The sequence below is a fragment of the Malus sylvestris genome, chromosome 15, assembly GCF_916048215.2.
Source record: "Malus sylvestris chromosome 15, drMalSylv7.2, whole genome shotgun sequence".
Classification (NCBI taxonomy): Eukaryota; Viridiplantae; Streptophyta; class Magnoliopsida; order Rosales; family Rosaceae; genus Malus; species Malus sylvestris.
Window position 1 is genome coordinate 51,150,407 of NC_062274.1, and position 15,497 is coordinate 51,165,903.

General features: G+C 37.3%; 1 protein-coding gene across 1 annotated transcript; it reads left to right on the plus strand.

The window, feature by feature from the left end:
* The first annotated feature begins 1,732 nt into the window (after positions 1–1,732).
* Positions 1,733–14,765, plus strand: LOC126601903 (WAT1-related protein At1g25270-like). The gene is made up of 7 exons (XM_050268668.1): positions 1,733–2,005; positions 3,295–3,357; positions 3,918–4,034; positions 4,461–4,725; positions 13,716–13,874; positions 14,005–14,156; positions 14,351–14,765. Exons 1-7 carry the CDS (start codon positions 1,800–1,802, stop codon positions 14,601–14,603), a joined length of 1,215 nt encoding a protein of 404 aa, XP_050124625.1. The 5' UTR covers positions 1,733–1,799; the 3' UTR covers positions 14,604–14,765.
* Positions 14,766–15,497: the final 732 nt, after the last annotated feature.

Sequence of the window (15,497 nt, forward strand, 5' to 3'; positions counted from 1 at the left end):
CATTGGCTTCGGGTTCCGTAGGAACTCTGAAGTTAACCAAGAAGGAGGCCAGAGCACTCCTATGATGGGTGACCCACTGGGAAGTTGCTCGTGAGTTCCCAAAAATAAAACCGTGAGGGCGTGGTCGGGGCCCAAAGCGAACAATATCGTGCTATGGTGGTGGAACGGGCCCAGGAAGTGGTCCGCCTCAGGCCGGGATGTGACAAAATGGTATCAGAGCCAATCTCTGGCCGGAAGTGTGCCGACGAAGACATCGGACCCCTAAGGGAGGTGGATTGTGACATCTCACATCGCCTAGGGGAGTGATCCTTAAATGTATATTCTCATCCCTATCTAGCATGATGCCTTTTGGGAGCTCACTGGCTTCAGGTTCCGTAGAAACTCCGAAGTTAAGCGAGAAGGAGGCCAGAGCATTCCCAGGATGGATGACCCACTGGGAAATTGCTTGTGAGTTCCCAAAAACAAAACCATGAGGGAATGGTAAGCCCAAAACGGACAATATCGTGCTACGGTGGTGGAACGGGCCCGGGATGAACTCCGAAGTTAAGCGAGAAGGAGGTCAGAGCACTCCCAAGATGGGTGACCCACTAGGAAGTTGCTCGTGAGTTCCCAAAAACAAAACCGTGAGGAAATGGTAAGCCCAAAGCGGACAATATCGTGCTACAGTGGTGGAACTGGCCCGGGATACTCGGGCTAGGATGTGACACAAATCAAGCTTGAGTTCTTTCGTCAATTAACCAAATCCAAAATCAAGACCAAATCAAGCCTCAATCAAAGACTTGGAGAGCCTATAAATACGAGGCTCCAAGACAAAGACGAGATCCTCAGACATATCCTACACTCAAACATCTTCCCATCTCCTAGACGCTCAAACACTCTACACACTAAGAAGACTTAGTAAGCTCTATGCATTCTTCACCACACTCGTGAAGAACATCAAGCACCACCACACGTGCCGGTTCCTCCATCACCACAAGTCAAACTCTTGTGGCGTTCATTGGTTTGAAAACAAGTCACTATGACCCTTGGATCAACACCCCTACACATACACTTTGCAATTTATAGCCCCGAAGATCGAATTAGAGGATTAACATTTTGCATCAAAGATTGTAGCCCTAAACTTCATTGATACAAAATTTATCTTGTACACATGAAAACATTGTACCCACGACCAGCACCATGACGTGAAAGCAAAGTGTTGGCTATCAACTATCAGACATCTTTTTCCTCCTCCTTATTTATCCAAGCTTTAGACCGACAATTGTTTACCTTAACACTACTTGATAAAATTTGCAAAAATATGTGCACTATTTTTATTGTTGTAATTAAAACGAAAAAAGAAAAGAAAAAAGAGAGACAGTACCGCACCGATTTTGTATAAAGTTTTTAGCGTCCATGTGGTATTGTGACGTGGGGAACTACCAAAGTAGCCGGAAGCGCACCTGGCTATAGCTTTAAAGGGTAATGCTAGGGAGATCGAATTTGGAGATTAAATTTGCAAACTAAATGATATGTTACCAATAAGAATAAGCATGTTTATCAACGTGTATGTAATAAATCAATCATCAACTTTCATGTCCTTTGGTTTTCAAAACTTTGTTTACAAATTTAATCTCTTTAGCATTAAACTATCAATTTCAATCAGGAACTACCAAAGAAGGCAGAGGCGCGCCTAGAGCTTTAAAACTGTCAATTCAGTCAATACCCAATTCACTCCTTAATTTCTTTCTTTTACCACTCAAACCCTCTCTCTCTCTCTCTCTCTCTCTCTCTCGTCGAGTTTGTGTGTTTGGTTATCGATGACGATGGGCACTGGCCAGATATGTAATGTTTTTCATGGGTTGAAGCCAGTGTTGTTAATGGTGGTGATTCAATTTGCACTTGCAGGAGTTAATATTCTCTATAAACTGGCCGCTCACGATGGAATGAATTTAAGGATTCTTGTTGCATATCGCTTCATTTTTGGAACCGCTTTCCTTCTTCCTATTGCTCTTTTCATCGAAAGGTGATACTTTGCAATTTTGCACTTCTCACTTTTCTTCTTATATAGAACTTATTTCTTGTTGTTTTTCCATAGAAGTTAAGATTTCTGAGTCAAGCAGTCGTCCACAACTAACACTGTGTTGTCTCAACTTAACCATCTACACTAAGTTTTCAATGTTAATCGCATTCTTCAAATCTGTGCCATATAAAAGCTAATTGTTGTTGTTATTTTGTTAGTATTGGAAAATATTAGTATTTTGGTGCATTTGAATGTTTGGTTTTCTGGGCTTAGCCCGTTAGAATTAGGTTTTGTTAGAAATTAGGGTTAGTTTATTATAAATAGGGTGCTTTGTTATTCATTAGAGAAGAAGTCAAGCTATTCACAATGTAGCCTTTAGGGTTTTGTAGCCGTTTCGGCATTCTCTATTTGATATCAAGTATATTTCTAGTTTTGTAATCCATTTGATCGTTCATTGTGGTATGCGCACTCTGATATTCAACTTGGTATCAGAGCAGGTTCAATTCTTCGGAATTTAATTTGTTCTAGATGGGTATCAATTTGTTCATCCGTTTGTCTGCTGCGTACCAGTTTGTTCAAGTTTGTTCGGAAGTTCTCAATTGGCATTGGTATCGGCATCAGCATCGGCATTGGCATTGGCATCGACATCGGCATCGGAATTTGAAGGCTTGCATCCACATCTGCTTGTTGGCAAACTCATGTCGGTCACATCTGCTTGTTGGCAAACTCATTTCGTGTACCGCCATGAGTTTGACTGGGGGTGTTAGAAAATATTAGTATTTTGGTTTATTTGAATGTTTGGTTTTTTGGGCTTACCCCGTTAGAATTAGGTTTTGTTAGAAATTAGGGTTAGTTTATTATAAATAGGATGATTTGTTATTCATTAGAGAAGAAGTCAAGCTATTCACAATGTAGCCTTTAGGATTTTGTAGCTGTTTCGGCATTCTCTGTTTGATATCAATAATATTTCTAGTTTTGTAATCCGTTTGATCGTTATTGTGGTATGCGCACTCTGATATTCAACTGTTAGTTTTTTTACAGAAAAAAATAATACTATTGTCTAGCTAGTGCTCTCTAGATTTGCGTTCTCTCTCTTTTTGAAAAGTAGCTGCATGATCTGTTTTTACAGTAATGTATGAGAACATTCAATGAGTTAATCATATGCGCACGAGAAGTTTCATTGACTTAAACCCTGTGCAAACTCCAAAACAAAAGGAAGAAGAAAAAGAGAGCTAGCAAGCAAACCCTATCTGCTACTGTTTTTAAAACAATTGGTTGGTGTTTTTATGCAGGAAGAGCAGGCCAAAGCTCACCTGGATGGTACTTTTGCAAGGATTTTTGTCTGGCTTGTTCGGGTGAGCAGCGTATCCATATGCAAAGTCTTTCTTCAAAATCATGGTCTCCTCCTCCTATGGATTATATTTGGAAATATTATTTGTTTGGGGAGTAAGTAATAGTAATGGTTTATCTTGGTTGTGCATGCTGTAGATATTAGTGCTTACGTTGGTGGTCCACTAGTAATGGAAAGCCAACTGTAATATCTCTATGAATATGCATGTCCACAAATTCTGCATCTTGCACCAGTATATCTTTCTAGGCTTCACAAAGCAGCATGTACAGTTTTTCCATTTTCAAAAAAACAGAAAAAGAGAAAGACTTAAGACATGTGTACATCATCATAGTGATATCTCATGCCAATAAAATAAAGATATGCGTAAATTTTTGTTCACATATTGTTGTTTTAATTAGCACGGGGCGTCACGTAACGGTGTACCAATATCATGTAAATTGGTTTTGTAAAATATGGGGAAGGAAAGATAAAAAACAGATGCTAAAATCATGTCTTTAATGTGTGTATATACATATTCAAGTATTTAAATGACTATTTATTAATTAACATAAAAAAATATTGCAGTGGATCGTTAGCACAAAATTTGTACATTGAAAGCTTAGCCTTAACATCGGCAATATTTGGTTCTGCCATAGCCCAGCTCATCCCAGCCATTACTTTCATCTTGGCCGTCATCTTCAGGTAAATTACGTGTTTTCTAGCTTTATTATTATTTTGAAAATTTTCAACAATATTTAAGAAAAATTAGAGCATTAGCGTTGAGCGTAATTGGAGAAGCATTAGTCTTCAATTTTAAAACGTGGGTATAGTTCTTGTACTCGTCTCAATGTGGAGCAGTGATTCATTTGAGTAACACCGTTAAAATTTTCATAAAAAATATTAAAGGGCAATAAGAGATGAAGTTCTAACGGAGCTACCGAAAATGATCATCGGTCATTATATATGTGCGTGTGCACGCATGAGAGTTGATTAACAGATACTTCGGCTTAAATCGATTCAGGAGAATGAACAATTGAACTAAGAAAAGTAAAATATACAATCAATGAGAAATTGAAGGCAAAATTAACGATATTTAAATATTATTAATAATATGATGATTTTCGTTAGGCTGGAGAAGTTGAATTTGAAAAACCTAGCAGGGAAGGCAAAGGTGATGGGAACATTAATGGGAATAGGTGGAGCAATGGTTATGACCTTTTATAAAGGTATGGAAATCAACATATGGTCCACGCATGTTGACCTTATACATGCTAATCGGCAACAACACAGCCACTTGGCATCAACACCGCATACAGACACTGGTAATCAAATATTGGGTTGTCTACTGGCCTTCGCAAGCTGTTTGTGCTACGCTATATGGCTCATTATCCAGGTGATTCTCTTAATTACCAAAGTACTTATAAACCCACCATTTTATGTTAGCTTTAGTTTTAGGTAACCTAATTTAACTAATGAAGACTGGGAGATATAAAGTTTTTTTTTTTTCAATCATGTTCTCTAGTTTTATAAATTAGGATTCTTTAGAGCATAAAAAAGTCTACCTCAACAATAACAGAAAAATAAAAAGACAGCATTAGTGTTTTCTAACAAAAATATTACATAAGATGTGGCATGACATAGATTGATCTATTTTTATTGATTAATAAAAAAAATTCTAAAAATACTTAACACAATTATGAAAAGTAAATGATGCAGTAAATAAGATAGACCTTTGTCACTCTTATTTCTTTGACATAAACCCCACTTATTTTCATTTTTAAAACATCCTAATAAACCCAAAATTCAAATGAAATGCCATGTAAACAAATAAGTGACCTGTTATTACAAAATATTCACAAATTATGCCATAAAATCCCCTAGTTATGTCAAATAAATGTATTACCCACCTTAATTGTTAAAATAACTGGCATAATATTACTAGAGTATTCACTCATGGTTTTCCTCACGATTTTGTTTTATGCATGTCTAAGATATATTTCCTCGCCAAAATCATACATTCAGTTTGCAGCTCAAAGGCCTAAAGATTATTAACAATAAGTTCATAACTTACTAATATAAAACATTATACTAATTTATCTATATCGAAGTTGTTTCTATATACTAATTTATATATATGTAATTTAATTTACCTATATATAAATATTTTTATATAAAATAATTAAATACATTTTGTTATAAATGTGATAGATGGCCGGTTGATAGAGGGCCACTCGCGTATGATTACATATATTGAATACATTTTATTATAAATATATGGTGCATATAATTTATCTATATTAATCTGTACAGTAATCACATTGAATACATTTTGTTATAAATATATGGTGCAGATAATTTACCTATATTTATCTGTACAGTGTAGGTAAATTATGTTTCAATCAAATAACATTCCTTTATTTTGTAGGTAAATTATTTTGTGTACATTTTATTATAAATATATGTATAAATTAATAAACTATCTATACTTATATGTAAAACAAAATAAATTATGTTTGAATCAAATAACATTTCTTTATTTTGTAGGTCATTTATTTTGATCACATCTTATTATAAATATATGTGTAACTTACCCACATACAAAAAAAATTATGCTAAAATAATATACCTATATACAAAGTTTTCTGACAAACTAATTTACCACAATTTTGTACGTAAATTATTTAGCATGTGTGATTACATATTTTAAGCACATTTTGCTCTAAATATATGTGCAATAATTTACCTATATTTATATGTAAATACGGTTGGCATATTGAAAAGGAAAAAAGTGTATAAAAATGCCAAATTTTATGCAAATTAGAAAAACAACTAAGAAATTGAAAAAAGTTTGTAAAATAAATCATGACATTTTTTTATCAAAAGTACGATATTCATTAAGTAAGACCGAATTCGTACAAACTGAGGATAGTGTGCATAATGGGCCTCGATAAAAGGGGATTTCAACCCGGTCGAAGGAAAAGAGCGTCCCGCACAAAAGAGAACTATCCTCAAATGAACAATTGAAAAGAATTACACACTCTCTTGTAGAAGTATATCTTGGATCAAATCGGGGGGTTCCTCAAACCACACTACCTCCTGAACACTATTAATTCCCATCCGAGCAAGTCGATGGGCTGCCGAGTTCCCTTCCCGCTGAATATGACTAACTTCTGACTCCACTCACTCCATGCAAAAATACTGGAGATCATTAATTATAAAACCAAGGGTAGAGTGGTCGTCCCCACTCCCCCGCATGGCAGCCAACACCACTACCGAGTCACCTTCAAACTGAATCTTCCTCTCCACCGTACCAATAAAGCCAATCAATATTACAACTCTCTGAGCTACAAGGAGCTCAGCATGCACCGCATAAGAAACCCTTTCAACGTGGCCAGCAGCAGCAGCAAGACACTCCCCCAAATGATTTCGAATCACCACCCCAAAGCCTCCCCGGTTACTTCTCTTATTCCAAGGTCTATCAAAGTTGCACTTAATCCACCCCTCCGCAGGTCTTCCCCATCTCTAAACCTCTCAATTTTTCTTCTATGCTGCTGGCTAATGCCACTTATGGAATTCCTTCATCCAACCCTCCGTCTGAAGTACAATGTCAAGCAACTATAGTACATTGCCAGTCCAAAGAATCTCATTTATATGCTTCCACAAAGCCAAAACTCAACATTAAACCTAAATCAAACCCCGAAGCAGGCCCATTAAGCTGTAAATTAGCTAACCGATTCATGAAACACTATCCCTGCACACCATCCACCCGTACGCCCAGGCCTCGAAACCACACCGCTCTAGCCACATGACAATCTCTGAAAACATGCTCCGTTGATTCCACCAGACCTCCGCAAACTACACGCACCTCTTATGTCATCACTCATCGTTTACAAAGATTCAATCGCGTGGGCAGAGCGTCAACATATGCACGTCATACACAAATCTTGACCCTCCCCAAAACACAAGCACGCCACAACTTCTTCCAAAACTGCTCGCCAACAATACTAGAAGAAGATGATGAGCCAATTGCCCCTTCGCCATTTGCTACACTCATCCCTCGTGCAACATGATATGCATTCCGGACAGTGAATTTCCCATTTCGTTCGCAGTGCCAAACCCTACGGTTCTCATTATCCCGTAAACTTAGAGGAATGCCAAATTAGATCCACCTCCTCATGGGAAAATAACTCATTCATCAATTGAACATTCCACTGTTTCGATTCCAGCCAAAATAAGTTTTCTACCTTGGCCTCCTCATCCTAATGGACCGGTATCGGAGTTAAAATCCTGAGATAAGAGTCCATCAGCAGCCAATTATCCTTCCATATTCTGACTTTCCTCCTGTTACCCACCTGCCAGCGAATGCCTTTTTGTAGTACCGGAAGTGAAGCTGCAATACTTCTCTAAACATGTGAACTATTCGAAGTCACCCGAGCATCCAGAAAATTTGTCGTAGGGAAATAACGGGCCTTGAATACCCGATACACAAGAATCTCAGGATCTTGAAGGAAACGCCAAGCTTGTTTAGCCAGTAGAGCCTGGTTAAACGCATAAAGATCTCGAAAACCAAGGCCTCCCTCATGTTTATGTTTACACAAAGTCCTCCAGTCGAGCCAGTGTATTTTCCTATTGCCCAAATCTCCACTCCACCAAAACTTAGCTATCATCATATTCAATTCCTCACAAAACGTTTTAGAAAGCAGAAAGCATTTCATGGAATACATTAGTAACACCTGAGCTACTGTCTTCACTAGTAGCTCATGGCCCACATTACTCAAAAGCCTCATCGCCAACTCTGCAGCTTTTTCCACACCATATCTTTCACATACGCAAACTTTGCATTCTTCGACTTTCGAATTAACATCAGAAGCCTCAAGTATTTATCATGAAAATCCACTCTCTGCGTACCAAGACAATCTGCTAATAACTGTTTATCATAATCAATGAGATTGGAACTGAAAGAGACACAACTCTTCTCAAAATTTACTGCTTGTCCAGACCCAAATTCATACATACTCAACACCTGCTTGATATTCTGGCACTCACTAATTATGCCTCGGGCGAATAGAAAAACTATCATCAATGAAAAACAGATGATGAAAACTAGGCTCAGCACAACATACCTTAATCCTCTGTAAATCTCCATCGAGCTCAGCCCTGCTCAATAATGCTAAAAGTCTTTATGCACACATAACAAATAAATATGGGGATAAAGGATCACCTTGCCGTATTCCTCTTTTCGGATGAACATAACCCATAGGATCACCATTCAACTTAAAGGAGTAAGATATTGTTGTAACACACAACATGACCATACTAATCCACCGATCAGAAAACCATAGGTGGTGCATCACAGCCTCAAGAAACTTCCACTCCACATGATCATACACTTTACTAATATCCAATTTCACTGCCATTAAACCGTTCGACCCCGAATCCTGTTTGTGCATATAGTGAACAACTTTAGCAGTTACCAAATAATTATCAAAAATCAAACTTTCTGGAACAAAAGCACTTTATGTAGGAGAAATAACCTGTGGAAGAATAGACTTCAACCTGTTCGTCAATACTTTCGCCACTATTTTGTACAACACATTGCACATACTAATAAGCCGAAGTTGTGTCATCAACGTAGCATCCTTAACTTTTGGAATAAACGAAACATGGGTATAGTTGATTTTTTCGAAGAATTTGACCAGAAATAAGCATAGACCAAACCCCCTCACAAACATAGGCACCTACCACATCCCAATACTTTTGATAGAAACCTGAAGACATACTGTCAAGTTCTGAAGCTTTCATAGGATGCATTTGAAATACCGCACACTTTATCTTCTAGTCCTTGAACGGGCACTCTAGAACATTATTCATCTCCTCAGTCACCTTGGGCATGATATGGCACAAAATAGCATCAAAATTATCCACACCAGTCGAACTAAAAAGTTTCGTGAAGTACGACACTAGAGTGTCCTTCATCCCCTTCCGGTCCTCGTGCCAGTGCCCATTCTCATCCATCAACCCATATTCTATTCGCCTTATGATGAAAATATTTGGTTTTTCGATCACCAAGTTTAACCCAATTTTCCTTCGATCGTTGTCTCCAAAACTGTTCCTCCTATTCAAGCAGTCCGTTCAACTTCCCAATAAGCTTTTTTTTTTTCTACTTAATAGACTCATCGGTAAAAGGTTGACCCAACAAACATGTAAGCTTATCCTCCACCTCCCTAATTTCGCGTGGACCTAACCTTGCATTATTACGGACCCAGTTGTTGAGCTTCATTCGAGTCATCTTAATTTTCTTGGTAACCTGGAACATTGGTAAGCCTTCCACATAGTGGTTCCACCCCTCTTGTATTGCTTCAACACAACCTTGCTGCATATGCCAACTTTCCTCATATCTAAATTGCTTCTTACCTCAAATTGGATTGCGTCCCATCCAATTAAGTAAAATCGGCACATGATTTGATGATGTCTTGTTTAAATGGTACACTTTAGCACAAGGGAATAACTTCATCCATTCCAGATTGCCGAAAGCTCTATCCAACCGAACCTTGATTCCTCCCCCTTTCATCGTGAACCACATAAATTTATTCCTTGAGAAACCCAAATCGAGTAACCAACATTGCGCCACTGCATCCCTGAATCCCTGCATTTGTCTCTCATATCTCACATTGCCCCCTTCTTGCTCATGGGCTTGGACAGTTTCATTAAAATCACTAATGCATAACCAAGGCTTAGACTCATTGCCGGCAAGAGTCTCCAATGGCCTCCAAGACTTATGTTTATCGGAAATGGATGGAAAGCCATAAATAGCTATAAGTCTCCAATGGCATGCATCTCCCGAATTGCCCACATCAAAATCAATATGGTTGTGAGAGTAAGAACGTAAACATAACTTTATTTCATCATTCCAAAAGACTCAAAGACCCCCTGAACTACCTCTAATGTCAACTGAAAAACAATAATCAAAATTCAACTTGAATCATAAATGGTCCATGTGACGAGAATTACTTTTGGTCTCACACAAGAACACTATAGTGGGATCTTGACTAGAAATTAAGCGTTGAAGCGCATGAACTGCTCGAAGGTTCCCAAGCCCCTGGCAGTTCCAACTTAAACAACTCATTGCTGACGGCAGGGTTGAACTCCATCAACCTCAGCCAATGAACTAAATAATTCGGAACTAGCAAACACTTTCCTACGACCCCCTAGCCTTGACTCTGTATCGTCCTCCTCTCACACCATTCTTTTACCAAGCTTAGGTAACATGGCACCACTCCCATATGGACCTTGGCATGCACGGTGCTTACTTTAGAATTACCACCACCAAACCGATTCACCCTTCTATGTTTCTTCCTCCTTCCCTTCTGTACCTGCTCAATAATAGGCATTAAGTTAAAAGGGTCCGAACCCAAAAAATAAATCATGACATTGAATATATATATTTTCTCAATCTGCATAACCTATATACTATACATTTGATTGTCTGAAATAAGCTGTAAAATAAATATAATAAGTTACAAACCCAATGGGCGTAGGCACCGAATATACAGAATGAAGATCCTCCGCGGATCCTCTTTGTGAGGATCCCAGAGATCCTCCAATCATGTCTTTTCATCATATATTGTGCAGTCAATTTTCGTCAAGTACTGTTTATATTCAATTCTAAATAAATAAAAAATTTACAATGATTTCTTATCGCATGATATACGATGAACGGACGTGATTGAAGAAACCTCTGGATCCTCACAAAGAGGGTCAGAAGAGGATCCTCATTTGAATATACAAACTCGAAGAAGTCAAACTTAATTAATGCATTTGCTTAGTTGGAGCCTAGTCATTAGTGTTTTGTTGGGCAAATATATTATGCGAGTTTTTTTTTTTTCCAACAAACAGTATTATCTATATTAAGAGGTGAGGGAGTGGGCTAAACCTCACAATATGCTAGCAATATTGTGGGCCTTTGGTGAGAATCGAACCTAAGACTTCTCACTTACAAGTGAAGAGGAATACCACTACTGTCTCTCTCACTTACAAATGAAGAGAAATATCACTAGACTATAGTACTAAATTGTTATATTATGCAAGTTTTAGGTAAACAAAATTAAGTTTCAAGGGGTAGAATTATTTCCAGTAGAAAGTATAAGGACTCTTTTGGAAGTGTTTTTAAATGACTAAAAATGCTTTTAGAGAAAATGTTTTAGTTCCCAAAAACACTTGAAGTGCTTTCTGCAAGAAGCACCAGTTACGTGTTTTCTGCAAGATGCACCAGTTATGTGCTTCTTGCAGGAAGCATTTCAAGTGATTTTCCATGATTATTTGCATTTTAATATGGATTGATTCCAAGAGTACTCTCATCAAAAGCGCTTTTAGTTATTTAAAAACACTTTTAAATAATACCTAAAGATATAAGGAAATTGAATTTGGGTGTAATGAGTAAGACACAATGTTATTAAAAAGGTTTGTTAGATATGCATGCTATGCTTGCGACGCACACTATTCCCGTTGATTTAGGAGAAATTTTTCATTGTGACCGGAACACGGAAGGTACACCATGTGTTTTTATATATGTGGTGAGAAATTTTATTTTTTAAGTTATTAACTTTTTAACACACGTATCCCACCATTTGTATAGTGATATGTAGGGCTGGTTAGGTATGGGATACCAAACCGAAACCCTTGTCCCAATTCCCAAACAAAAGTTTTCGAGAATCCCAATTTCAAGACCGATCTCAAACTAAATTTTCGAGAATCTCGAAATAGTTTCGGGATTTTGGGACAAATCAGGAATCCCAAAATAAAATTCACACAAAATTACAGGTAGACTACTACAATTGTATCTGATACGCATCTGCAGAACTTAAGACACACAAATTCCCAATCCAATTCAATATGCAAAAACTAATTGCATCTCCAGAATTCAATCATCTCAAAAGAAACTAAAGCATGAAACTTGCAATAATCACACAACAAATCATCATAAAACATTGCAACCAACGAAGATGCTAACTTCTTTGAGAATAAAAATATAGACCATCCTAACATCCATGTAAATTACCTGATTTGGGGGAGAATCGGTGCACAGTACTAGAATCTGGATGAAAAAGTCGAGAGAGAGATAAAAAAAGGTGAGCGGCGCTAGTTTATATAGCTCTACCTCTATGTCGTGAAGGAAGGGCCATCCACAATGAAGCTCTGAGGGATGATAAGTTGAGAGAGAGATCAAAGGGTCTAAGGGTGTGGCCGGATTCTGAGGTGACTGGTGAGGTTATCTAAAGTGAGTTCAAGGAGGGTGGTGGTGAGGTTGTCGAAGACTCCGAGGCGAGGTCAACTCAAAGTCGAGAGACGAAGTGAGAGAGTGAGGTCGAGTCGAAGTCTGAGGGTTTTAACTTTGATTTGTATTCAATGGTTGAGATTAAATCTCAACCGAATCCGACGGCTATTAAAATTCTAAATATATATTTAAAAATTAAATAATATAAATATATTTTTTTTCGGTTCGGTTCGGGATTACCGAAATCCCGAAAAGTTGAGACCGATTCCTGTACCGAAATTTTCGGGATTTTCGGTTTGGGATTTTTTCGGTTCAGTTTCGGGATTGTTTTGGTTCGGTTGGGAATTTTTGGTATTTTTTTTCCAGCCTTAATGACACGTGGTGTACCATCCCGTGTACTGGTCACATTGAAAAATTTCTCTTGATATAGGGATTTTCTTAGATATACTTAGATATACGAGACATCCTAATTGGGATCCAACTAGATTTTGCTTTCTTGATGAACAAGTAGGTTTCTCCCGACGAGACAGATCTCACATACCAATTTGAGGAAATTGGAAGGGGTCCAATCCAAAAGCGTGATCCGCTTTTAGCAACCCACTACGGAGCTTGTCGGCCACTCTGAACGCCACATAGCGGAGTAGAAAATAAATATGAGATATCAGTCTCAGATTTAATAAAACCATTATTGGCTCTCGATATCAATAACGACGAAAATTGATAAAGTCAAAACTAATGCTCATAATAGAAACTTGCATTTCAGGTAGTTAAAAGTATTGGTCATTAACTTAAGGCTTTTGTTTGAATTTTTCCTTTTTTAGTATCGCTTGTGAAAACAAAAATAACCATAATCTCCGTACATTTTGTTAAGGTTGGAAATAATTAATGTGGAATTTTTTTTTTTTTTTGAGAAAGAATAATTAATGTGGAAATAGAATAAATTAATGAAGGAGAAAATTATATTTATAAATAAATGACTTCAAGGCCAGCTGATTCCAGAATAAATTGCCGCAGATTCCTGTAGATTTTCCACTTCATCTTTTCACATAATGGTACATATATATTTTGGGTATATATTTTGTTAATTATTTGTCTTGTGCAATTCATAGACTAAAATGGGTGTGACATACCCTTGCTATTATTCAAGCACGGCTCTAATGTCAGCAATGGGGTCAATCCAGGCCGTTGGTTATGCCCTCTGCAAGGAGAGGGAGTGGAGCCAATGGAAGTTGGGTTGGAATATCAGGCTTCTAACAGTGGCATACTCGGTACGTTTCACCCTTCTGCTAGTGCTTGTTTTAGATTTTCATCACCCTTATCTATATTCACTTTGAATTTGATAGTCAATTATTAATAATTGAATCTGGCTATGGATAAGTTGGTGACTTTATGCTGTAGGGAATTATGGCCACTGGGCTAAGTGTGACAATTATTGCTTTGTGCATTCGCATGAGAGGCCCTTTGTTTGTATCTGTTTTCAACCCTCTCATGTTGGTACTCGTTGCCATCCTTGCGTCTTTGGTATTGGAAGAAAAGCTGCATCTAGGAAGGTATGTATGTAGTACTTTCAGCTGAAAATTTGATTTTCGCACTCTAAAACAGTCATCTTGAATTTTTGTTTTTGAATAATAACGGTTTCGTTAATTGATATGGTTTTACTTTATCATGATAATTATTTACTCTAAAATGTGTATATAAATTTAATTATTTTCGTGTTGTTTGTTTACTTGGAAAATTACAACAGCGTTTTGGGAGCAGTATTGATAGTGTGCGGTTTATATGGGGTGCTGTGGGGTAAGGGCAAAGAAATAGAGAAGATGAGTAATTCTGTACCATCAACAACCTTTCATCATCAGGATTCTGGCTCAATTGATATTGTGACAATGCCTCCAGATAACAATAAAGGCAACAGCAACAACATTGAGAGCCTAACAAATAACAATGCTCCAAAAGCTACTAGTTCTGCAGTCAGCACTAATTCAAAGAGAGGAATTTAAAAGATTTTTAAATCGACCTAGCCAAAACGAGTGATCGAGTATTAGTAATTATTAGATTATTTTTGAACATATAGATATCCTACATTGTTGATTCTGCCACCTTCAAGTAAATATTTTAGCCATTTAAAATTTAAATTAAGGATAAATAATTTGTGTTGGGTTCTCTTTATGTTTTTTTAATACATACGATATTATTTACACTAAGGGAACGGCGGTGGGTTAAACCTCATAATGAGCTAGTCATAATAATTTGTTTCAAATTTACCTTTAACGAAAATCGAACCCAAGACCTGTCACTCGCATGAGAAGAAGAATATCACTAGACCGTAGTACTAAGTGTCTTCCCTTTACGTTAAACAAGCCTAAACACTAGGTTTGGATAAGAGGTTTCCAAGTCCTAAGATTGAGACACAATTATTAAGGATTGGACTATATAATGTTAGGGGGATTAGGAATGCTCGCAATGACCATTAAAAAGGCACGTGTGAGAGATTTGCAGATGACACCTTCTAGGGATTTGCGAATTTCTCTTACATGCTTTTGTAATGGTCATGGAGGGTATTCATAATACCCCTTATCTAACTTATGGTAGGTCACTTCTTAACTTCAGACTTGTTTGGAACTATTTTGAAAGTGTTTTTATTGAAAATATTTTTGGAACCAATTCTTAGTAAAACGGAAGTGGATCCTAGAAAAGCACTTGAACTGCTCCTAGAAGAAGCACTTCAAGTGTTTTTGGAATTCAAAAAATATTTTCTCTAAAAGCACTTTCAGTTATTTTAAAAACACTTATAAACAAACTCTTAGTCTTTTTTTTTTTTTTTTTTTGTCAAACAATAGATTTTGTTAGATTAATCACCGACGGGATTCAAACCCACGACATCATACAAGAGC